The following is a 26,185-nucleotide window of genomic DNA, read 5'->3' as shown; positions in this document are numbered from 1 at the left end:
CCCACTCCCAGCGTGGTGGGTCAACAGCCCTGGGAGGCATGCTGGTGCCCTGACCTCCCACCACTGGCTCCCCCCAAACTACCCTCTCTACCTCCCAGTCCTGCTCAGGTTCCAGGCAGAAGAGACAAAGCACGTGTGGTGGGAAAACAACTGACAAAAGTCTAGTCCAACTGTTCAGAATTAAACAAACACAAATGTGTATTTGATAAATAAATATTGCTTTGCTTGGCAACCAGCTCACGTCAGCATCCAAAGATGAATAGCGTCTATAGTCCAATGCCAACTGTCTGATAAGCGCATCCCACATTTCTACATTCCCTTGTTCCAGGAAAACTGCTGTGGGTCACAAGAAAGAACATCTGAGATGTTGGGAAACCAATGAGAACCCAACCACCCCACACAAACATTCTTTCAGAAAAAGAATTAACCAACCTGCACAAAGGAACGTGCCCTGGGGGAGCTTAGGGCCTCTCTTCTCTCTAAGGCTCCTCCTTTGGTCAAAAATTCAAATGCTATTTGATCAACTGCTCAAAAGTAAGACATTTCATATGACTGTATTTTGTGTATATATTTATATATCTTGGGGTCTTTTCAATTTTTTTTTACTAAGGAAAAAAATGAAAACTGCTTATTTAGCTCATAATCATATTACTCAATGTATAATGGCTCTCACTTGAGTCAGAGAAATAGCAAGAAAGTATACTCAGGAAATAGATAGTACCATATAGTGTTTTCTAAGCATTTCTGTATCTCTGACTCTTGATTCTGTACTTAAGGATGTAATTACCTAATTATATTATAATTTAATATATAATCCTATATAATATAACACCTTAAAAATTTAACAGATCCCAAGAATCAAATGTAAATTTTGAAAAGGAAAATACTTTTTATTTATTCCCATAGCACAAGCTTGATGCAGTTAACTGCCTAGTGAAAATCTAAATTATTCAGAAATATGTTTGGTCTACATTTTAATTATGTGTGTGTTTTTTTTTAAAAAGCAATGTGAACACAATACATGTCACTAAAATTCACAAAGGCTGCATTCTAACACTTAAACAGCAGTAGATAACATATTGAAGTTTTGCCATCCACATCATATAAGATTCCCATCTGCCAAGAAAGGTTGTGTTGGGTGAAGAGGGAAAATGGCTAAATCTTAAATCTCTGGGAGAAGTGAGTGGCCTGCAAACCAAGGGCGGCTCACACAGCGGCGCTGCTTCTGATGTGGCCGTCCCAAAGGGGCCATGCCCTGCCTGAAAGGTCACCTGAGCACCCGCAGTTCCTGTTGGTGAGATCCTACAGAAAACAGGTAAAGAGGAGGAGGCTGCCCAGCCACAGGGGACAACTAGATGTGTGGCATGACCCCAGTGATGGACTGTGTGTTCAGGAAGCCATGAGTGGAAGCTTTCCTTATCGCTAACTAACAGTGTGATTTTATAACCCACGGTCATTGTCAAAATATCTGACCTAGAGTGGAATTACTGGTTTGCAGTTACTGTCCTGAGGTAATCATTTACAGAATCAGAAATTCTTCATCAAGAGATTTAAAAACAATGTTATGGTCTTTCTCATGGAAAAACTAAAGATGATAAAAACCTAACTCATCCATCAAATACTTATTGAATGCTAGATCAGGGGAGCGACATACAGACACACATATATATCCTATAATGCAGAGATCTGAGTGTTCCGAAATGCCACAGAAGGATCAAATGAAGCTCTCAAACTGCTAACTGAAGTAGACACTGTACCAAGAAGGCACTTTCAAGACTTATAAACTAAGTAATCAAGGTTGTACTGGCAGAATCAATGGAACAGAATGGAGAACCTAGAAATATGTCCAACTGATTTTTGACAAAGGTGTGAAAATAATTCAATGGAGAAAAGACAGCCTTTCAACCAATGGTCCAGGGCATTAAAAAATGATGAAAGTCTCATGTCTTATAAAAAAAATGAATTCAGAATGGGCTATTGATTTAAATGTAAAATTATAAAACTTTTTTTAAAAATGTAGGATAAAATATTCAGAATCTAGGGCTAGGCAAAGAGCTCTTAAAATTGACACCATAAAAGGAAACATTTATAAATTGAACTTCATCAAAATTAAAAACACTTGCCCTGAGAAAGCCTGTTAAAAGGACGAAAGACAAGCTACAGAGTGGGAGAAAATACTTGCAACAGAGAAAGACAAATACTGTATGATCTCACTTATATGTGGAATCTAAAAAAACACACCAAAATAAATGAATAAACAAAACAAAACAGAAACAGATCCTTAGACAGAGAGCACAAGCTGATGGTTGCCAAAAGAGAGGGAGTGGGAGAATGGGAATTTACAAAACAAGGAAAGAAAATCTAGAAATTAAAGAAAAGCTAGATAAATAAACTCTATACATGGGGGAAAAAAAAGAACTCTCAAAACTCAAAAGTAGTGAAGAACAAACAAAAACCAGTAAAACAAACAAGCAATTCAACTAGAAAATGAGCAAGAGACATAAAGAGACATTTCAGCAAAGAAGTTATACAGATGGCAAATACCCCGTGAAAAGATGTTCGGCATCATTAGCCATTAGGGGAATGCAAATTAAAAGCACAATGAGCTTTCACCATTCGGAATGACTAAAATAAACAACAGTAGCACCAAATGCTGGTGAGGACACGGAGAAACTGGAGCACCCACGCACGACCGGTGCCAATGTTAAATGGTACAGCCACTCTGGAAAACAGTTGGCACTTTTTTAAGAAAATGAAATACGCAACTACTATTTATGACCCAGGAAATGAGCTTCTAGGCATTTATCCCAGAGAAATGAAGATGTACATTCCCACAGAAAACATGCACATGAACATTCACAGCAACCTTATTTGTAAGAGCCTCAAACTGGAAACATCCCAGATGTCCTGGACCGGTGATTGATTAAACACCCTGTGATACATCCACACCCGTGGAACACTGCTCGGCAATAAGAAGGCGCAAACTATGGTTATGCACTACCACCTGGGTGAACCTTTGCAAAGTGATGATGCTGAGTGAAAAAAAGCCAGTCCCAAAAGGTTACACACTGTATGATTCCATTTATATAACACTAGAGGCCCGGTGCACAAAAATTTGTGCACTCGGGGGGAAAGGGGGTTCCTCAGCCCATCCTGTGCCCTCTCGCAGTCTGGGACCCCTCGGGAGATAATGACCTGCTGGCTTAGGCCTGCTCCCGGGTGGCAGAGGGCAGGCCCAATCCCTGGATGCAGCCCCTGGTCGGGCTCAGAGCAGGGCCGATTGGGGAGTTGGGGCGCCGCCCCCTGACACGCACAGAGCAGGGCCCATCAGGGGGGTTGGGGCGCCACACCCTTTCACACACAGAGCCACAGGGCGATCAGGGGGTTTGGGAGCTGCCCCCTGTCACGCTGATCCGGTGCCAGGAGGCCTCGTGGCTCCGCTGATCCTGGTGCAGGGAGGCATATTACCCTTTTACTATATAGGACAGAGGCCTGGGGGCCAGCTGGTTTGCCCTGAAGGGTGTCCTGGATCAGGGTGGGGGTCCTGGCCACTGGGGTGCCTGGCCAGCCTGGATGAGGGGATGATGGCTGTTTGCAGCTGGTCACACACCCTTCAGGGTGGGGGTTCCCACTGGGGTGCCTGGCCAGTCTGGGTGAGGGGCTGAGGGCTGCTTTCAGGCTGGCGGTTGTTGATTGAAGCTCCCAACGGCTCCTTTTTTTTTATTTTATTCTGGGCCAGCTTTAGCTCTGGCTCTAGCTCTGAGAGCAGGTATCTGGTTTGTTTCGGTTCTATAATCGAAACAATGTATAACTTCAGCTCTGAGATCCTGGCCTATATTTGTTAGAATGTTCAAACTGCCAGCTCAGAGGCCGGCAAGGCAGGCGGGGAACGTTGGAGTCTGCAGTCACTGGAGCAAGCAAGCCTCATGTTCGCTTCCAGCTGCCTGGCTGCTGGCCGCCATCTTGGCTGACAGTTAATTTGCATAAGGATACGCTGATTAGCCAATCGGAAGGGTAGCGGTCGTACGCCAATTACCATGTTTCTCTTTTATTAGTGTAGATTCTTAAAGTTACCATGTCACAGAAGTGGAGAACATAGCAGTGGTTGACAGGAGTGAAGGATATGGGAAGGGACCAGAGGGAAGTGGGCGTGGCCACAAAAGGTCCAGGTGAGGAGGGATCCTTGTGAGGATGCAACTGCCCTATAGCTTGACTCAATGTCAACATCATAGTGTAATATCGATCAAGACTTTTATGAGATGTTATCATTGAGGGAAATTTGGTGAAGGGTACATGAGACCTCTCTGTATTATTTCTTAAAACTGCATGTGAATCTACAAGTATCTCAAAACAGAAAGGTTAATAAAAAGCACGGTGCTAAGAAGTATACATGGTATGTTTCCAATTTCACATGAAAAATCAGATATATCTCCGGGACGTTAGCATGATGGGAACTTTCTCTACAGTTTTCTTTACTTCTCGAGCTTTCTACAATAACCATGTAATGGTTTAATCCTATTAAAATGCTTGCTCAGAGTTCAGAAAAGAGTGCTGTAGAAGGCCTCAGTGAGGAGGTGGTATTTCAGGGAGAAGCTTACAGAACGGGCAGCATTTCAACTAAGGAGAAGTGGGAATCTAGGTACAATTCTGGTGTGGTAATGAGACTGACATTTGCAAAACACCTAAGGATGTGGGCTGGCTGCCAGAGGAACTAATTGCAAACTGAGGGTTGGAACTTTTGGTCCCACACTTTGATTTCCAGGGAGGAGAGAGGGGCTAGAGCTTGAATCAATCACCAATGGCCAATGAGTTCATCAAGCATGCCTGTATAATAAAACAAACCTACAAACAAAAAAGAGGGGGTTCAGAGAGCTTCCAGTTTGGAGAACCGGGACACTCCCACATGCCACCTTACCAGGCTCCAAGCCCCATGAGAGCAGAAGCTCCTTTGTGTGGGACCTTGCATTATATGGCTCTTCACCTGGCTATGGATTCGTATCCTTTAATATCCTTTGCAGTAAATCAGTAATCTAGTGAGTAAATGGGTTTCCCTGAGTTCTGTGAGCCATTCTGGCCAATTAACTGAACCCAGGAAGAAGATTGTGGAAACTTCTGATTTATAGCTAGTCTGTCAGAAGTAAAGGTAACAACCTGGACTTGCGATTGGCATCTTGAGTTGGAGGGGATCGACGGAACCTACAATCTGTAGCCAGTTTGGTCAGAAGCAGCTGCTGGAGTCTGAGAATTGCTTGTTAGTGTGGGGAAGCGCGCGCACGCGCGCGCGCGCACACACACACACACACACACACACACACACAGGAATTGAATCCAGGAACCTTTAACAGGAGGAGGGAGGGATGACAAGGACTTCAAACTGGATGGGAGAGAACAGGGCATGAGGGCTCCCATTGAGCAAGTGTAAGGCATGCTGGGAGGACCCACGCTCACTCTCTTCAAAGGTAAATCCTGGCCTTCTTCCTATAATTTTCTCAGCAGAGAAAAAAGAAGAAGCTTAATAAGTACTTCTAAAAGTAGAAATTAATTTTATAGAGAAGCATTAATCGGTCAAAAAAAGATACAGTGCTCTTCCTCACCAACGCACTAGAGCAAGGAACCGGGAGCTGCTCGTTCCAGTGGCTTCCCCTAGAAGACACTCTGTTCAAGCTGGCTCCACAAGTGCCTGCCTCCAGTTCTGACCGGGTAACTCCAAGTCCACAAAGAAAGGAGAGTCCAGGTCTAGAGCTACGGTCTGGAGGAAAGACAGAGATACAGACAGCTGCTGAGAGTCAGGAGACCTGGGGTAGGTAGAACCAGGAGACCTGGGGTAGCTCTGCTGTGAATGGGCCACCCAGCCCTTGGTTTCTTCGTGTTGGTAATGAAAAGACTGGCTAATTCATCTCAAGGATTCTTCTAACTCTAACACTAGGTAAGTCTAAGGTCTCAGGCCTACGTCTGGCCTTGCATGCCTTCACACCCCACCAGAAGCAAGCTGTCAAATAAAGTTATTCCTTCCAACATCCTTCCTTTGTCCTCACCACTATTTTCAACATAAAATCCACATAAAGTAAAGGTAAAAATCCTTCTTTGACAACAGAACTTAAGGGAACAGCATAACCTAAGAAATGAAAGCATTTCAAACACTTGAACCTCGGCAAGCCCCTACCTCCTCCTCATGCCTCTGCCACAGCTCACCACGAAGAAGCAAAAAGCCTGCCCGCCCTGCGCATGGGAAGAGGCCCGGTGAGGCTCAACTGAGCTGGGCCCCCCTGCAGAACACTGGGACTCGCTGTAAAGTGGGTGGCAGGACTTGCCTGGTAGAAAACCCCAATATGATTCTGTCTTGATTTTGGCAAGAAATGGCTCCAAGGGCACAGGTTCCGTGCGACCAGGACAGACTGAGCTAGGCTGTTGCTCCTCCTTCCAGCAACAGCATGAATCTAGACATTAAGTGCTACTTATGGTTTCACTCAACACACAACCCCTTTCTTCCCAAACATCAAAACTGGTCCATTTACAGCTTATGTATTCAGAACTACATATGCCAAATCTTCCTGCAGTTGCTGCTGTTCCTAATCCTCCCCAACCTCTGACCTCTGGATTTCCAGGCCTGGGATTCTGGGATTTGTTCCTTGGTGGACACAGCTCTAGCCCAATCAATTCCCTGCCCTCCTGGTCTGGGCAGAACTCACAAAAGGGCAGTTCCCTCCAGATTCCTGTTCAGACACTGCACACACACACTCACACACACACACACACACACACACACACACACACACACAGCCACCAGACTCTTCTCATGTTTCAGTGTTTGGGAAAAAGACTTAACCAGACACCCTGATTCTTCTGCTCCCACTCTCATCCCACTCTACCTCATTATGAACTTAGCAGGCCACATAACTGGGATATCATTCAGGGCACCAGATTTATCCCCACTTCCTGTTCTCTAGCTAGTCACCCTGTCCCACCCCATAAACTCATGGCTAGCAAATGAAACCTGATGCTGCTTATCCCTTCTGAGGTGTCCTAGAGAGCCCACCAAGCTAACACAGCTGCCTCTGCCCCACATGGCCTGCTGGTCCTACCTTCCACTGTTGGCTGGGCCAGGGGTGAGGCCCTGACTGATTCCCTGGCAGCCACTGACAGCCTGGTCAGGGCCAGAGCAGATGCCTGGCAGTAGGACTCTGCTCAAAGATGCTTTACAGTAGCTCAACCTAGCAAATCTTTTTCTTATAAGGGGGACCATAAACTCTGAAAATAAAGATAATATTATTTTAGTAAATGCAGCCTAACAGCAATAAAACCATTTGTTATGTTTGTACACTTATATTTCCAGACTTTATGGCTGCCTGATAGTTTGAAGATAATGACATACAGAGAGAAAAGTGCTTGCCCACTGGTTGAGATAAAAGTAGAAAGACTATCTTAATCTATTCTGGCTGCTATAACAAAAATACCATATAGACTGTGTGGCTTAAAGAACAAACATTTATTTCTTACAGTTCTGTAGGCTGAGAAATCTAAGATCAAGGTGCTGGTGGATTCATGTGGATCCATTTCCTGGTTCACAGACAGCCAACTTCTCATTGTATCCTCACATGGTGGAGGGAGCAAGGGAGCTTTCTGAGGTCTCCTTTATTACTCCCATTCATGAAGGCTCCTCTCTCATAACCTAGCCACCTTCCAAAAGCCTCATCCCCAAATACCACCTAACTGAGGATTAGGATTTAACATATGAATGTGGCGGGGGGGGGGGGGGCGGGGGGGGGGGTGGAGTGGGGGGGCACATTCAGGCTATAGTAGACACCTAGAGAGAAGACAGTGAGTAGCAGCCATAATGTAGAGAAGCCATGAGAAAAAAAGGGCCCTAAGGAAAATGAGAGCTGGTGAGCAGCGGGGTGGAAAAAACTGAGCAGAGAAGGAGGAACACAAGTGCTGAGTCATGAACTGGAAGACAACTGGGGTTACTCATGGCACCCCAGAGCTGCCACGGAGAGCTGCCGAGCCCTGAGGGGTCACATCCTGTTCTGGCAGCACAGTACACTGAGTTATCATGAGCTCTCCCACAATAAACAGCTGGAAATGCTAGGGAAAGTGTAACAAGCAACAATTCATACACAGCTGAACTCACACAAAAAAGGAAAATTCCCCAGTGTTAGAAATGCATAAGATACTGAAAACCAGAGCTATCAGCACAAGGGTATGTGCTAAGCATTGTGGAGTAGAAGGGGATGATGGAAGTTACAGACACAGAAATAGGCCCTCGTGGCCAGAAGTGTGGCAAGAAGCTTCATGAATGCATCCAGGCAGCCCACTGAAGAGATGCACCCCAACTGATAGCAAACTAAACACCACCAGGTGTGGGGAGTGGGGAGAGTTAACTTCTTTTCAGGACACCGGGTGGTGGCAAACAAAATCTCCTTTGAAGTATTAAAATATCCTATGCCTATGCCCCATGCAAGTTTGATTTCCCATTGATACAACGATTTGGTACACAGCTTCACAAGTCAAAAATTAAGACTTAAATTTGGACCAATGATAGTACCAAGGCCTTTGGAAAAGACCAATGAAAAAATCTCACTAGAAGGATATTTCAACAAACTTCATGGAATTCTCACTAAGAACAGCTCATAATAAAATGCACGTTGAGTGAGTGAGAGTCAGTGGATATGATGAACAGAAGGATTAGTAACATCAAGAACTGAAATAACAGAACAAACTGGTAGAGACTATGACTTTAAAACGGTGAAAGCTAAAAGAAGGAATAGATGAGGAACAAAGAAATATTATGAAAAAGAACATGCAAAGTTTTGTGTTTTTTTTTTAAATCCTCACCAGAGGTTATGCTTACAGAGAGGGAGGGAGAGAGACTGAAAGAGAGAAACATTGATTGGCTGCTCTCCACATGGGTCCTGACCGTGGATCAAATCCGCAATCAGGCACATACCTTGACCGAGAATCAGCCCACAACCCCTTGGTGCACAGGAAGACACCCAACCAACTGAGTCACTCCGGCTGGGCAGAACAAGCAAATTTTTTAAAATTCCAGAAATGAAAGGTAAACTAATTGAAATGAAAACTTATTGAATAAATAAAACAGTAACTTTTTTGTAAAAAATGAGAATTAGTAACTTGGACAAGAAATGAAGAAATTGTCCAGAATATAGCACAGAGAGATAAAAAGATTTTTATAGAGGTTAAGTAAGATGGAGGATGAACTAAGAATGGCCAACATAAGAAGATCCCACATAGGCATTCTAGAAGACATGCAGAAAGTGGGGTAGAAATGATACCATTGTAATTAGCTAGTTATTAATAAGCATGGTCATCTGGGCAGCTTCACCAGGAAGCTGCAAGCTTCAGACTCCCCAGGGAACCACCGGTCCACTCCCTGCAGATCACTGGGGAAAAGGATCAAGCAAAAGGGAACTTGAGCTCATGTGCAGTGAAGCTGGGGTGATGTAAGGAAGGTGCTTGCCTGTCAGTCTAACCTGGGAACAAGGATCATTGGCTAGAGGGGCAGAGCCACTGCAAGGCTTCATTGGTTAAGCTCCTACTTACAACCCTGAGACAGTGTTCTCCTTCTCTTGTACCTCTTGTTTTGCTCCTGCTTCCTTGCACTTGTTTACTCCACAACCGGCACTGGCCTGCCTCTGTGGCCCCAGAAGCTGTGCAATGGACTTGCCCTGGGAACACAAGCCACGCTGGCCAGATGCTGGACTGGACTGTGCTTTAATATGGGGCAAAGACTCTGGGCTATGGCTTTGATCTCAGCCCATGGGGGGATGAAGGGAGATGGAACCTTGGAGGGAGACTCCCTTAATGTTACCTCATCAATAAAGTTTTCCATGATACCTCAATCCTCCCATGGAGGCCTCAGGAAATTCTTGTTCTCGCAGCACCCCAAGAAGCCCACTTCCACCAGGTGGGGACACAGAGGATACCCCACTGATAACAGATAGAACAGAGAAAGTAAAAAATTTTAATTGAGGTTACAATAAACCATTATAGCCCTGGCTGGTGTGGCTCCATTGGCTGGAGTATGTCCCGTGCACCGAAAGGCAGCAGCTCAATTCCTGGTCAGGGCACATACCCAGGTTGCAGGTTTGATTCCCTGGTTGGGGCACATGTGTGAGGCAACCGATAGATGTTTCTCTCTCACATGGAAGTTTCTCTCTTTCTCTCTCTCTCTCTCTCTCAAATCAATTTTAAAAAATTAACCATTATAAAGTGTAAAATTCAGTGGCATTTAGTACACTCACAATGTTGTGCAACCATCACTTCTATCTAGTTCCAAACATTTTCATTATTCAAAAGGAAACCCCACACCCATTAAGCAGACCGTTCCCCTTCTCCCCTCTCCTCAGGCCCTGGAAACAACTAACCTTTTTTCTGACTCTATGGATTTACCTAGTCTGGATATTTCCTATAAACGAAATCATGCATGTCTGACTCCTTTTACTTAGCCTATTTTTGAGGTTCATCCATATTATAGCATGTATCAGTGGGAAAGAAAATTTCTAAGACTGCAAAAGCAAGGAGCAGTTGAACCTTAAGCACCTGGCAGGCAATTGAGGTTGGGAAGCAAGAGAAGTAAGAACAGTAACAATCACTTAAGCCTGAGTGCCTAAAAGGACAGTGGCACCACTAACCAACCCAACGGGGAAAGACAGAAGAAGGGGCAGATGGAGGCGAGGGTGCTAAGTCTGTTTCTGACTCGCTGAGTTTGAAGTGCTAGGAGAAATCCGCCTTGGACAAGTGCACAGGCAGCTGAAAATAGTCTGCAGCTTGAGAGAGAACACCCAGCAGAGGCTACAGAGCCGAAGAGGTACAAACATGCGCTGTTTCACCGTCTGAGGCCAAGAGGTACGTATACTTCTGTCACATAGAGACACACACACACTGTCCTTGCCTTTTCCAAAAGCTGATGCGTCCATTTACAAAACTTCAGAGGTGAACAGTAACGAGTAAGGCTCAGGAGAGAGAAATATTATCCTCAGCCTAGAGCAAATCTCAGGGTGTATTTTGTTCTGGCTTTCATAAAAAGAGCCCATTCATGGAGACCACTGTGGCATTTGCCAATAAATACCTCCTCCACCGCTTCTGAACCTTATCACGGGCTCCATCATTCTCTGCTTCCAGCATAGAATACCAGCGTCTAACCCTCCCTCAGACTCCTATCAGTTTTATGATTTATTTAGAACCGTGGTTTTCAAACCCTCTCATCTTATGGCACACATAAACTAATTACTGAAATTCTGTGGCACACCAAAAAATATATTTTTTTGCCAATCTGACTAAAAAATAGGTGTATTTTTGATTCATTTACAACAAAAATAATAGTAATAGTAATTACCTACCCTTTTAGCTTCAAAGTGACTTTAAAAAAAAAACATCAGTTGCCTATACTTTTAATAAGGATTTCTGGTGCCAATAATTAACCAATCAGATTCAACCTTATTGTGTGACATGACCAATAAGATGCAACTCTTGACCTATAGAGGTTGTGCCCCCAAAATGTATACACACTGTAACAGCTGATAGCTCAATTTTAAAAATGAAATGTATTTTAATAAACACTGTCTTTATAATAATTCAAAGTGTGTGTTTACACTTTTTTGAGATACCCTATATTAATGGTTCAAGACAGGATATTTACACTAGATAGCTATTGTGTTGGCTGTTGTCATTCTTTTATTTGGCAATCTAAGAGAAATGATGTCAGTGCCCTGAACTAAATAGTCAGGTATTGCATGTTTTAAAAATTCTTGCAGCACACCTGTTGAAAGTCACTGGTTTAGAAGTTTGGTGTAAATACACAGCCCCCGCCCCACAGTCTGACTGTAATTCTGGAGGTAAAATACTTATTGTGTCCCCATTGAGCAACCCCTCTCCGAATAGCTTTCACCCACAAAGGAGGAGGAGCTGACCCCTTCACCTTACCACCTCCTCATATCCAGCCTGAGCCTACATCACAGCTCTGAGGATCCTTGCCTCACACTTGCCTGGCTCTGAATGGCAAGAGTAATCATTTCTTTCTCCAAAGAGCTTTTATCCATGACCGGAAGCCAAATACCGCACAAGCCATTAAACATGTGCAAAAGAATTTTTGCTTGTCTGAAATATATACATATATATTTATTTACTTATGTGTATATAATTTGTATATTTACACACAAATATACACACATTAAATTTATAAAATAAACTTCTGAGTTGTTTTCTATACCCACAAGGTCAGGATCAAACCAGAAGTTTTGAGGGGAAAAACCCATGATGGCATACCTTCTAGTAAACTTAGACCAAAGGAAAGAGAGGAAAGTAAACTACTAGGAACAGTAAGTCAGAGATAAGAGATTCACAATCAGAAGAAATTCCTCTGGTCCTGGGTTAAGTGTGCATGTAAGGTAAGAAGCAGGGGTTACCCAGAATGAAAGAACATTGTCAGCATCTACCTTTTCCTCTGGGAAGCTCAATGAGTCCCCCAGGCAAGCTGTAGTCACTACAGCTCCACATTCTTACCCTCCTTCACCTGCTCACGCAGTGAGTCTCCATGATGCCTATATGCCAGGCACTGTTCTAGGCACAGAGACCCCAGAGTAAACCAAAAAACAAGCCCCCCAAGCCTACTGAGCTTGAGTTCTAGAGGGCATTAGTGAAGGGGAGACAAAGACATAAAACACACAGCATTTTCAGATAAGTGGTGACAATCCTATATAATAAAAGGCTAATATGCAAATTGTCCCCTCGGGAGTTTGATCAACTGGGAGTCCGACCGCTCGCTATGATGTGCGCTGACCATCAGGGGGCAGCACAGAATGAAGGAAAGCCCTGGCCAGCAGCTGGGGGAAGGAAGGCCCCGATTAGCCCTGATCACCAGCCAGGCCTAGGGACTCTACCTGTGCATGAATTTCGTGCACCAGGCCTCTAGTATACATATAATTTACCCAAATCCATGATATATCAGATGAGAAGGCAGACGGGGATGGCCAGGGTGGAGACAGGAACAACTTAATGTGTAAGTGTTGATGGGAGGCTGGATGAGGTGAAATGTCAGCAGAGACCTGCAGATGAGGGATTGAGCCACAAGTGGCTGGATCTCTGGAAAGAGACCGTATCCAGGGAGGGCAAGCTCAAGGTTGGCATGGCTGTGAGTAGAGGGAGTGGGGGAGGAATCAGAGGTCACAGCACTGGCTCCTTTGCTGTAATTTGTGTTATCTTGTGTGCCATGTTGAACTGTAAACACCTTGAGAGCAGGACCCATGCTGCCATACTCTCATCTGCATGCCCGATGCCTAGTACAGGGCCTGAATTAAGTTGGGTAGATGCACAGGGAATGGGTGAATCAGGAAGCTTAGCCAAGGGAAAACTAAACTGCTAAGTAAGGCTGTTAGCAGGTAATATGCTGGCTTTAACAATCATCTTTTTTTAAAAACCACTATCTTAAAGCCTTCACCAAGTTTTTAATTTCATCAACATGCAGAATAATTTCCAAGAAAATACTCAGCTTATAATAGCAGTCAACAACAGAACAGGATTTACATTACTTTATGCAAATGAGTATATATTTATATTCATATACTCCTATATTTATATAAATTCATATATATTCATTTTCTAGACCACTTTGCTAGGACATAGTTACTCCACAACATTTTTTTAAAATCTACATTTAAATCATATTGGCTGAATAACAGATATAGGTCGCATACTCAGATTACCTGTTTACACAGGCAACCATAGCATATTTTCCAGCTTGTTGGAAGAGAAGACTTTTGAGAAAAAAAGCTACCACTTAATGTTGTATTCCAGTAATAGTGCTCAACATTTCAACACATAAAAACAATTAATGGCCCACTCATCTGAATGGAAAGTATTAAAAATAGCTTCAGACCAGGGTTCAACAAGGCTTTTCTGTAAAGGACCAGAGAGCAAACACCAGGTTTGTGCAAGCAACAAACATACAGTCTTTGTCACATAGTCTTCCTGGCTTATTAGTTTATTTTGTGTGGTGGTGGCTGTTTTCCAATGCTACAAAAAATGTGAAAACCATTCTTACTTCCCAGGCCATGCATACAGACCACAGTGTGCCCACCACTACTTCAAACCACAATGATAATGGGACTTTTGGAGTCCCAACTTCCTCATAATTAAACCCAAAGGAGAAATCCCCGTACATTTCCGGATTACCTCTTTCAATCTCTCCAGCTCATTTTGGAGGGCCTGTTTGGATATTTCCACTTCAATCATCTGCTGTCGGAGGGCTTCATTTTCATCTTCAGCTTTCGCACGCTTCTCCTCCACAGTTTCAAGTTCATGGTGCAATCGGACAGACACGTCTTTGGCTACCTGCAGAGATAGTCACCCGGGTATGAAGCTTTCTGTGCGCCAAGGCTGCATTCAAACAACTTTTGGGGCCGAATCATTAAGTGATATGGTATTACACCAAAGAGCGAAGACCTTAGCAATATTAACAAGCCGATTTTTACAGGAGGGTACTAGTTTAAAATGTGATGTCCACATTATGAAGAAGAATACAACTTTTATCTGGATTAAAGTGCCACTCTGGATAGCCCTCTTTCCTTATAGGATATTACCAAGAATGTTAATTCTGCTCAAGTGCAGATGTCTTAAGTGATAAATTAGAAATAATAACAATACACAACCAATTTTTCTGTTCCCTAAGGTAATATTAAACCTATTTGGTAAAAAAGATAATAATTCTGTAGATGTTTAATGTAGTCAAGTTTTAAGTTACCTCTTGTGGTAAAATATTTGAATGTTAAAAGCAGTTAAACGTTTTTACTTTCTAAAAGGAAATGAGAAAGAGATTTTGCAAAAGAAATATATAACACTCAGATCACACTAAATGACATTTTATAAGTGTTTTATAAATTTTATAGAAGTACAAAGATCTTTTTTGTTATCATAATGAAAGGCTAAATGAGGTTTCATAAGTACTCCCATAATAAGGAAGACATTAAGCATAGTTCATCTCTTGATGAATGATTTGATAATTGGGCATGAGAGAAGCCGTGGTTTAAAGTCTGGGATTTCTTCACCTCATTCCCATTTCTGTCACTGGTTCTCAAAGACACTTTCAACAATTAGTTATGATCTTATTTCTCCTCAGTTAAATCATCACTACACTATTCAAGACTCACTTGGGTTATGGTAATTTCAGGTTTTCTACATCCTAGGAACTTACGTAACAATAAAAATGTTAAGTGATTATGGTCAACTCTTAAGAATGGTCTTTGACTATAACTGAATTGATAATCAAGAGATTTTTTTTAAATATTTCAGATCTTTAGGAGTTTCTGTATCATTTCTATACAATTGCCACACCAATTACCAGGCATTAATTCTTTTTTATTATAGATCTATTCCTATGATTTATTTTCTTTCTTTTTTATTATGTTTGAAGATCCTATTTCATATGACAGATTTAAATCTTGGACTACCAAAGCCATATAACTACACACACCCTATGAATCTTCGTTCATAAAGTGAACAAAAATGTTCACGCTGAAGTCTGTTGAGAGAAACAATACCAGAACATTAAGACCACCTGTAAGTGGGGTCCGAGGGCTGCATTTTCAGATCTGCGACCCCGTTCACCCCAGCTCCTCCTGGGAGCTCATGTCCCATCAGCCCCACTCACTCACCTTTAAGTCCTGTTCCAGACTTCGGATGAGCTCGCCATCCACCTGACCGGTCTCCGCCACCTTCAGGCTTTTCTGCTCGGCTTTCCTGAGGCGGTACTGCAGGATCCGGCAGTTTTTATTAGCACGGTCCAGTTCTCGCCGGAGCTCCTGCAGCTGGTAAACATCTTCCTCTAAATAACTGTCCCTCATCTCTTCCATTTCAGCCCGGAGTTCATCCAACTCATCCTACACAAGCCAGACGGAGTAGATTTATAAGCTGAGTACCTCAGAAAAAGGATCATGCCTACCCCCCACCCCCACCCCCGCTCTGTGATACTAAACATTAACTACCTGCACACTTACCCACGGGGCCTATGTGATATGGCACAGGGACCTCTGGACATTCTTACATGAGTGAATATCACCAGATGTCTGTTCAAATATTTTGGATCCAGAAACTAAAACCCAGCTGAATTGTTCATTGTGGCCTCTTAATATTTATTCCATTCCCAATATTCCCTTACGTAATCACAATAATAAATGAAATAACTCTGCAGATAATTAAACTTTAGATTCAAACCGAACATTGACTCCCATCACTAAGGCACAATCCAGGTTTCAAAGATGAGTCAGACAGACCCTGCCTTCAAAGCACATAAACTCTAGTGGAATCATAACTGTGACCTGCCCTGGAATTGTAACACACCTGCCAAGGTCCCTAAAATTCTGTTCCACAAAACGAATCTCAGCACTAACTAGGGGTCCCGAAATTCTAAAGATAAAACCTTTACATTGTTTCAAGTACACACTGGGTTTGTTTTGCCCCATTCACCTATCCTTTATATATCACCTCCATTTCACTTTGCTTCAATATGGAGACCCTCTGAATACAGGAAAAACCCAGACAGCATCCCTGCCTCCCCTCCATCCCTCAAATCCCACAGCCCATCCGGTGCTGTCAGCTCAACATCAAGAATACCTCAGGCGCTCTCTTCCCAGACCACACCCTCCATCCCTCTCAAGGGTCTACTGCACAAACAGATAAATTCATCACTTGGGACCCCCTGCTTCCCCTCACCCTCTCCTTCTCCACAGTCCATTCTCAACCCAGACAGCTATCCTTTCAATATGGAACTGGGACCTCCTCCCGCACTCAAACCCTCCAGGGGCTTCCCATCACACCCAGAAATTCTTCAAAGGCCTCCCCAGGGCCTCTGGGCTCCCCCCTTCTCTTGTCCCAGGAGGTACAGAACTGCTCCAGGCCTTTCACCTGTTACACCCTCTCCTTGAAATGTTCCTCCCAGCACTTTGTCAGGCTCCACTCTCATTATTTGGAGGACACCTAATGCATTCTCTGGCCACCTTTCCTCCCCAATCCACTGTCTCTCGTCCTTGGCTTGCTCTATATTCTTCCACCTCTTTTATCATCTGTCGCCCACACTATAAGGTAAGTCCCATGAGGGCAGACACTGTGAGTGTCTTGCTCTTCTTTGCATTCATGGCCCCCAGAGGAGTGTGAGCCATACAGCAGGTCCTCAATAAATGTGTGTGGAATGAAAACACAGCCCCGGTCAACACGTAGAAAGACCAAATCATAATGATGACCAATATCAGACATAACTGCAGCTTTGCTTTGTTCCAGTCCTGTAGCCTAATTATAAAAAAAATTTTCTCAGTCCCCTAGACAGAGCTGCAATATGTGAGATATAAAATCTACTGAAGTATTACTAAAGATTTTAACAAGGAACTATTTAGAAGGAGGGAGATTAAGGAAAGGATGCTAAGATTTTTCTTGATTTGTTTGATAATTGATAGTTAAATTCCTCCAGAATAAGATACACGCAGTCATTCCCATTTGTTTTGTTCAATTAATATCAAGACTCAAAAAAGAGAAGAAAAAAACTTTACAAAACTTAACCCTAAGTTGTCAGCTCAGGTCCTGCCATTCAGTTTGCTCCTGGATTCTCCCCACTCTTCCTAATCCTGCATTTGTTCTTAAAACTGGGGATTTACTTACAATAATATTTTTTTTAAAAAGCCCTAACCGGTTTGGCTCAGTGGATAGAGTGTCAGCCTTCGGACTAAAGGGTCTCAGGTTCGATTCCGGTCAAGGGCATGTACCTTGGTTGCAGGCACATCCCCAGTGGGGAGTGTGCAGGAGGCAGCTGATCTGTGTTTCTCATCGATGCTTCTAACTCTCTATCCCTCTCCTTTCCTCTCTGTAAAAAATCAATAAAATATATTTTTAAAAAAATAGCACAAGAGTTTCCCAATCTCAAATCTTCAGGTAGATAAGAAATTGAACAGAAAAAAGCCTCCTGAAGGGTATTTTGTCTTGCATAAGATGAAATACAAAAGTGTAACAAATAGATATATTGGGAATCTTCATGGAAAAACAGATTGGCATAAACAGGGTGAAGACAGTTCTTCAGCCATCCTCAACTGTATGCAGTGGTCTATGGGGAAGCACAGAGGTGCCATCGCTTTCCCTCAACCCCAGCGTGTAGATTCTCCCCACCCTGTCCGCACTACCTAATCAAGAGAATGGCCTATGTTGAACATACATGAACAGAATGGACTGGCTGAGCTCTTCAGAGGACTGGAGAACTCAGCTATTTCATGAAGGTCCTTGCCAACCTTCAGCAAAGAGGTTGTGGCTGATGCCCGCTCCCCCCACTGAGGCTTGGAGGACGCAGTGCAGGAGCTGTGCCCTGACTCAGCCCATGCTGGAGGAGACGGAAAGCTTTAAGTGGGCCCTGTGGATGTCATCCTTTTGATAAAGAGAGTATCTTCAAAATCAAGGTCAAGTTTCACCCAGGTTCCATCCACGAATATGATGAGTCAGACGATGAAAGAGTCTAGTCTTTACCCTTGTGTCTGAGGACACTTAAAAGGTATTTGTGTCACTGGGTAGAACTAATAAAAAATAGTTCAATACAAAAAATAATCACCATATGTACACACACACACACACACACACACACACACAAATATACAGTGTCTGTGGCCATGCTGTTCACAGAAGGAATTGTTTATGACTGCTTTTCCATCTGGAAAGCTTGTCCCTAAAAGCCAAAGTCACTAATGCTTGTAATGACTTGGTATTCAAACCAAAGTTTTTAAAATGTGATATAGTCATAAGAAGATATAAGATACAACTTCCAGGCATAAAAATGTTCTTGAATTTTCAGACTTTGTAATAGGAGAGCCCTTGTTGGCCTAATGTTAAATGCTGGATGTGTTTTATACTAGTAGATGTGTAAACAACCAATGCAGGCTAAAAAAACTACTTAAGGGCTAGAAGAACCCAAACCTCCAAACCATGGAGTAGGCCAGATATAAACAGCTGATATTTTTGACATAAATAATTACCAACATTAATTGCACCGAGGCTAAATTAGGAAGAGACCATAATTTCATGTATTTGAATCATTACTTTTACAACTCATATTTTACCTAAATTTGTAGAAGACATTCTTTATTAAGCACTTTACCTTCATTAGTAACCCTATAATAACCCTTCCAGGAACATATTAATCCTACTGTATAGACAAGAAAAGCAAACCCATACTGGTTGACATGTCTGAAGTCCCAGCTAATAAATGGAAGCTAGACTGCTAACCCAGACTGTCTGATTCCAAGCACACAATCTTTCCAATAAATATTATACATTATTTGCAAAAACCAGACCAAAAGAAATAATAATAGGCTTCAAACTGCACTTTTAAAAGCCCACTGTCAGTGTAAAATAACAAAAGCAGGCTAACATTTAGAGCTTGACAATTGTCAGTGTGCAAGTATATCCATTATCACAACTGGTCCTCAGAAAAACATTGTAATGTGCAACAAAGATATTAAGACACCCCCCTTTTTTAAATGAGGAAGTTGCTATTCTAAAAGTTTAAATGGCTTCCCAATACTAGTCTGTTTCAGAGATGGGATGAAGCCAGTGTTTAAACTCTTTTCTTGGAGCCTTGAAAAAAAGCAATTTTCAGGTTCAGTGAAAAGAAGTTACCCAAAAAAGCAAATTATAAACCCTGTAAGCTGGCAGCAGACATTTGGAAAGCAAAAACCGTGATTATTCAGATTAGGGTCATGGTGGATAGTGATTTTCAAACTAACTACATTAATTTTCTGACAGCACGCTCTAATTTGTATTAAAGAACCATAAGATGTCTGTCATTTAAATGTTTAAGAAAGCCAAATCAAGCAGAACATATAATGTTTCTGGCAGATGTACTTTAGACATAAAAAGTAAAAGTGAAAAATTACTGTTTTGTTTATACACAGAAGTTAATAAGAAAAATATTGCTCTTAATCAACAGTTTTGTATTAAATTAGCATCAGGTCTATCAGATACTTAAATGTTAGATGATTATCTCATTGAAAAGCTCATCTAGTTTTTTAATTAATTTTTCAAATTTTGTATCTAAAATGAAATCATGAAGTGGTATGAATCTCTTCAACTATCCCCCTTTGCCTACAGATAACAAATTGAGCCTATTTTATATACATATAAATTAGAGTAATAACCAGATACCATTGGAGCACTAAAGTAAAATTAATGTAGTTAGTTTGAAAATCACTATCCACCAAGATTAAAATGAAATGCTTCAATGAAAACCTCTATGAGAACAGTTTTAGCCACAAATATAAAGTAAAACCCAAATCCATGGTTTCTTAGTATAACTGATGCAAATTCTTGATCATACAGATAATTTTATCCAAGTCACAATCTCCTTTAAACAACCCCAAATCAATAACTACTATTGATTTAATAACCCCTTCTTAAATAGGCCCAATTTGGACAGTAGGAGGAGTCATCTGGCTACTGCTGCAATAATTCCATCTTCGGGGAGTTGTAGACAGAAACTATTGTCTGTTGTAATACACAAATAACCCGCCTCATTTCCCTCTGGACAATGGAAATGTTCTCTGCAGAGTCCCAGCTGTAGCTAAGAAGGCGCAGGGGCTGCTACCATTGTTTTCCAAGTGATAGTTCACCCAGCAGCTGATGGGCTGTTGGCCCTGGTCTACATTATCTTGCCACCCAAGATTATGACAGCGGCTCTTTCACAGAGTGAATGAAGAATGGATGTGGAAAGTGGGATGTCAGGAAAGAATAGAAATGCTGTCACTTAACCCTGCCAACGGAAAGGGAGGAGGAGCAGGGTCCAGAAGAGGGACTGGGGAGCTGAAGCACTTCAGAACTGCTGGGCCCTGCCTCATGGTGGCCCCGCCTCTGGGCCACACTGAGCACTTAGAACCCAGGCAGCCAAATTTAACAAAACCATTTCAGAGCTTGAAACTCAGGAGACAACCTCAAGTGAGAAACAGAATGGTAAGATTGGATCAGTGCACCGTAAAAAAACAAAAAGACCTTCCCAGTGATCTCCCTTGGGAAATTTTGCCTCTCAAAGAATTCAATGTTATTTGTCCTTGTAGCTAGCTAGCACTGGCTTCTTTTGTTTTAACCAAAAATAATTCTTATGAAATGACAGAGAGCAAAAAGAGGCAGCCCTTCCCCACACCAATCCTTGCTCATCCCACAGGACATTGCAACTGGGAGTAACACTCTTTGGGAGCAAAAGTGAGGGTGTTATGAGTGCACCACCCGTAATGTGAAAGACATGTTCAAAATAGGCCAATAAACTCGGAGTGATTAAATCCTCCCGAATAGCTTGTGGAAACAGAGAACATAATTAATACGTTCACAAAGAGCAGTAAGGTTGCCTGATTACCTCACAGCACTCAAGCAGGAACACAGTGGTGGCAGACAGGTGGGCAGGGGAAACACGCCAGCAACATTTTGTAGAAGTCCTCACTATGAAACATGCTTGGGTTTGGTTTGAGAAAGAAGCAGAGGCCTTTGGGTACCTGAACTCAACTGTTTACCTTAATTTCTGAACACTTCCAAATACATCCAAGTTCACCAGAGCTAAAGGGACAACAAGAATGCTTTTCTGACTGTGTTCATGAAAAATGAATTAAGTGATTTTTGCATTTTTTCTTTGAGTCACCTTGCAGCCCTTTGATGAAGGTAGTAAAGGAATAGAAAGCAGGGTCAAGGACAGCCCCGTACAGCACAACAGAAGGCATGCATTTCTCTGTTGACATTTGCTATTTAAAAAAAAAAAAAAATACAGCAGTCTGGCTAAAAAACAAGAGAATTCCACTTGAATTTCCTGATCAATACGACATTCTCCTATGATTTCACAGGCCTTGTTTTTCTGCTTTGTTACCCCATCGTCATTCTAGCTCAGAAAGTGTGACCGTCTTGTACAGCAATGATAACAAAACTGACTCGGAAAAGAATGTAATATTTAATATTGTCACATTCCTCCAGAATATAGTGAAGTACAATTTCTGGGCTGGGTCTCTTCTTGTTAGATAACATTTGAACAGAGAGATGCTCTATCCAATCGCCAGAGTTCTGGGCAGCAGTCCCTGGGAAAGCAGTAGGTCAAGGATGCACTGTTACTACCATCTTCAAGAGTGCTGCTGAGCAACAAGAACAAAAAGAGAAGTTCCAACTTATAATGTGCATGCTCTAAATACCACGTGCAAAGGCATGCCACTGCCTCTGCTCCATGAGGTCATGGATGCTCCCCTCCCAGATTTGCATTACGTGGGCGGGTTCGCTGACCTTTGGAAAAGTCTACCAGAATTGCTGTGTGTCTTCCCCAAATTGAACTATTGTAATTTAATCTCGGGAGTGACCAAACATGTAACTCACACATATATTTGTGAGTGTTCTTCTGGTCTCCTCTCCTCCTTCAAACCACCTCTGCCCACATCTCTCTCCTGCTGGGAGAGAAAGCCTAGGAGATGGACTCAGGCATAGTGAACAGTTGGCTGTGACATTTGCTCCACAGGAAATGGCAACTGAACATTTCCCACAAATTAACCATTGCCAGTGGGACTTATGTGACCACTTGTACACAGGCTAGGGAAGAGATGTTCATTATGGCCCTTTCACCTAAAAAGAAAATAGGGCCCCTAGGAAAAGCTAAACCCTGGGAGCACTTGGAGCGAATACAACAACTCCAAAGCAAGCAGTGAACTCTGAGCAAAGCAGCCTTGCTGGAAAGAGGATGCAGCCTGCTGCAGGGAACAGAGCAAAGGCTCTGGAGGTGGCACCACTTACCAGCTGTATGACCTTGGGGAAGTCATTAAGTAGTCTGGGTCTCAGCATCCTTGCATGTGAAATTGGGATTAAAATTTACCAACAACCATACCCTACGTTGTTGTGAAGATTCACTAAAATATCAAATATACTAGTCGAGACTCCAGGGTCAGACATATATTCCATTCACTGAGAAACCAACAATGTGAAAACATAAAAGCAAATAGCCAGTTACCTAGGAATGAACCCTGAAATGAGGTCAGACTGCCTACCTTAAAATCAAAGATATAATGAGTAATATCTTTAAAATATTTTCTTGTTTAGCAGTCATAATTGGCATAAACATCATTTAACCAGAAACACAGAGGGTCAGGGATTATGCCCAGAAATGGGGCTCAAAACTGAACAAGATTATCTTTCTCACCCTCAGGGAGATTGCATTTGTTGACGATTTACCAAAGTGCTGCTTTTAGAGAGTCACGAAATATAGTGGCCCTTTCTCTTCAACACCTCTGAATTTCACCCTGTTGTCTGTTACATAAGAGTAGGTGACAAAAGCAAATGTACTATTTGAAACATCTCACTCCAAGCCTTCATCTACTCTTTTCCCAGGTCTCTCCTTCGCCTCATTGTTACTTCTTTGCACACGATAAAATAACTACTGGGTTCAATTGGTCAAGAGCAGCTCCTGATAAAAGGCTTCACTTTAGAACACTGGGCAGCTAACTGATTCCAGTTTGCACTGCACACTTCACCACCATTCCTCATAAAAGCCCACACCTTTGGTCCCACTGACCAGAAACTGGGCCTCAGTCAGGTAGGTTCAGCCTTTGCTGAGAAAACAGTGCCAATCATATAACCCACTGATAAAGGAGGACCACCCAAGTGGTTTGGGAGGACATATATACCATCTTTTGACAGAAGCATGGATTTGTTTGCATCACTGGAGCTCTTTACTAACCTGAGGATTACAATAAATTAAAACCATTGCCCTCAACATAATTACCTTTATTTTCTCTCAAGGCACCTCACACCTCAATTGTCTTCACCCCCACCCTCCACCCAACATTGTCTAAGCCCGCTGTTCTGCATGCAGCACCAGCCAGCTCTCCTCCTCCGAGAAAACATGGATTCAGGTTCAGTGCCCAAAGGCTAACCAGACCAAGAGGCCATGGCTCGAAGGCCTTGCCGGAAAATACCAGCAGAGGTTGCAATTCCCTCGAAAGTGCTGGCCTGTGGAGGGAATCAAGTGGCCCCTCCTGACACGGAAAAACCCTGCTCACGGACGCTTACCGAGGCCTGGGAAGCAAAACACTGTTGTCCCTCAAACCAGGCCCCACTTAAAGGACCCCTCTGCCCGTGCTGTCTGAACCCGGAGGGAGACACCCGGCGCCTGATTTTCTGTAATAACAAGAGCCTGGCCCACCGCAGCCTCCGGAGCCAGACACAGCCGCAGGTGCGGGAACCAGAGGTCCTAGATGGGGGAGAACCCGCTCTCGCAGGTGATGGGGGTTCGATGTGCATGCAGAATGCGATGAAAACCCCTTCTCCCACGGCACATCGACAGGGGAACGGGCATCCGGAGAGGGAAGCAAGACTTCTAGAAACAAGAAAAGCTACGTGCGTTGAGAACCTGCCTGGACCCACAGGTCTTGTTGCTCCTTCCAGAAGTTGTGGCTTAAGTTCCAAACACCCAGCGTGTTCGGGGACAGGGAAGTGGAAGGCAGAAGGGGAAAGCGCTCATCAGGACCCGGGAGGCTGGGCTCGCGGCCAGCAGACCCTTGGGGGTCCGCCTCGGAACCCCTGCGCAGCGCCCGCTGCTCACCTTGAGATAGTCGTTCTCCGAGCGCAGCTCCTCCATCTCCCGCAGCAGCTCCTCCTCCTCCACCGCCGGGGCCAGTGGGGGCTGCTCGCCCGGGCCGGGCTCCTTGGGGGTCCCGGGCTCCTTGGGGGTCCCGGGCACCCCTCGCTCTGGCGGCGCGCGCCCCCCGGCATCCTCTGCTCCGCTAGGTCCGGGGGACCCCGCGGGGACCCTGCCCGGGCTGCTCCGACCCCCGAGGAAAGCGCCGGCGGCGGGGGGCGCGGCGAGGAGTGCGGGGGGCTCGGGGCTGAGTAGCGGCGCCCCCCGAGCTGCGGGACTCGTCGCGGAGACTACTCGCAGAGATTCCCGGTCGCTAGAACCCGTGCCAGACTCAGCGTCGCTGCTGGCGGCGGGGAGCAGGCGCTGCTCGTCGGAAAGCGGTTCGGAGGGGCAGTCCGATAGGTCCGAGCTGCTGTCCGTGTGGCTGATGCGCAAGCCGGAGGCGGGGAGGCCGACCGCGGAGGTCACGGCGAGGATCACCGCGGGCACCGGGGGATTGGGGGGCTGGGGCCCGGCGGCGCGGGCTGGGAGCGCCCCGGAGCCGCGTTTGGTTTTTCGGCTCTTGGCAGCAGCGCACAGCGGCTCGGCCCCGGGCGGCGGCGGCGGTTTCCCCGCCCGGGGCAGCGGATCCGCGGGCGCCGCGCGCGCCGCCCTTCTGGGGCCCGGAGTGGCCTTAGCCCCGCCCGCAGCCCTGGCCCCCGGCGGCGGCTTCTCCTTCGCGCCGGGGGCACCACCGCTGCGCCGGGAGAGGCGGCCGGGCGCGGCCAGGGTCCCGGGCGAGGGCGGCGCCTTGCCTGCCAGGCTGGGCGAGCGCGGGGCGGCGGGGGCCGGGGTTCGGCCAGAGGAGCGGACGGCCGGGGCCGGGCTAGGCGCCGCGGGCCGGCCGTGCAGGTCCTGGAGGAATGGTCTGGCGGGCGAGGGAGCGCGGTGCAGCCGCCTCCGCTCAGCCAGCGGGTGGAGGTGGTGGTGGCGGTGGTGCTGGCCGGGCGGCTGAGGCTTGGCGTCCGGAGCGCCGCCCGCGGGGCCATTCAGCGTCTCCATGGCCGGGGCCCGGACCGCGAGCAGCAGCTCGGGCGGCAGATGCTCCAGGTGGCGGCAGCGGCGTGCAGCCTCCCTGCGCGCTGGATCATCACTGTCCCCCGCCCCGCCCGGTCTGCGCCCCGCGCTCCCGCGCCGCCGCCCCCCGCACCCCTGGCCCGAGGATCCCGCGGAACTCGCCACCGCCTCGCCCTCTCCTTGCTGAGGTCACTGCCGCCAGAGCTCTCGGGGTACAGCAGCGCGGTGGCTTCCCGCCGTTCGCATCCCCGGGACGCTGCGCTCCAGGCTCGCGGGTGAGCCGCTGCGTCCTCGCACACTTCACTCCTCCCGCGGCGGCGCTGGGGGCGCGCTTCCCGCTCCCGCGTCCTGCTCCAGCTCCCGGCGGGCCGGCTCCCCTCCGTGCCCGCCCGCTCCGGCCCGCGCCTGCTCCCGGCAGCGAGGAACTGCACGCGCGCTCCCCGGCCTCCCGGCGCCCGGCGCCCTGCCGCCCCGTGCGCATGTCCCGCCCGCAGCCAG

General features: G+C 45.2%; 1 protein-coding gene across 7 annotated transcripts in view; it reads right to left on the bottom strand.

Moving 5' to 3' along the window:
• The window catches only part of MTCL1 (microtubule crosslinking factor 1), a 124,544-nt gene extending 98,763 nt beyond the window's left edge, over positions 1-25,781 (bottom strand). For all 7 annotated transcript variants that reach the window (XR_011472181.1, XR_011472182.1, XM_070420647.1 and 4 more), the window contains exons 1-3: positions 24,596-25,781; positions 15,666-15,890; positions 14,188-14,346 (exon numbers count right to left, since the gene is read on the bottom strand). Coding sequence is in view for 5 of the 7 variants with exons in the window: in XM_070420647.1 (XP_070276748.1) it covers positions 14,188-14,346; positions 15,666-15,890; positions 24,596-25,672 (1,461 nt within the window). In the remaining 2 variants the exon portion in view is untranslated. The remainder of the gene's footprint in view (positions 1-14,187; positions 14,347-15,665; positions 15,891-24,595) is intronic.
• Positions 25,782-26,185: the final 404 nt, after the last annotated feature.

The sequence above is a fragment of the Myotis yumanensis genome, unplaced genomic scaffold (assembly GCF_028538775.1).
Source record: "Myotis yumanensis isolate MYYU_CA2020_CCGP unplaced genomic scaffold, mMyoYum1.0.hap1 SCAF_7, whole genome shotgun sequence".
Lineage (NCBI taxonomy): Eukaryota > Metazoa > Chordata > Mammalia > Chiroptera > Vespertilionidae > Myotis > Myotis yumanensis.
The sequence above is the reverse complement of the archived record's forward strand: the minus strand, read 5'-3'. Positions and strand labels throughout refer to the sequence as shown.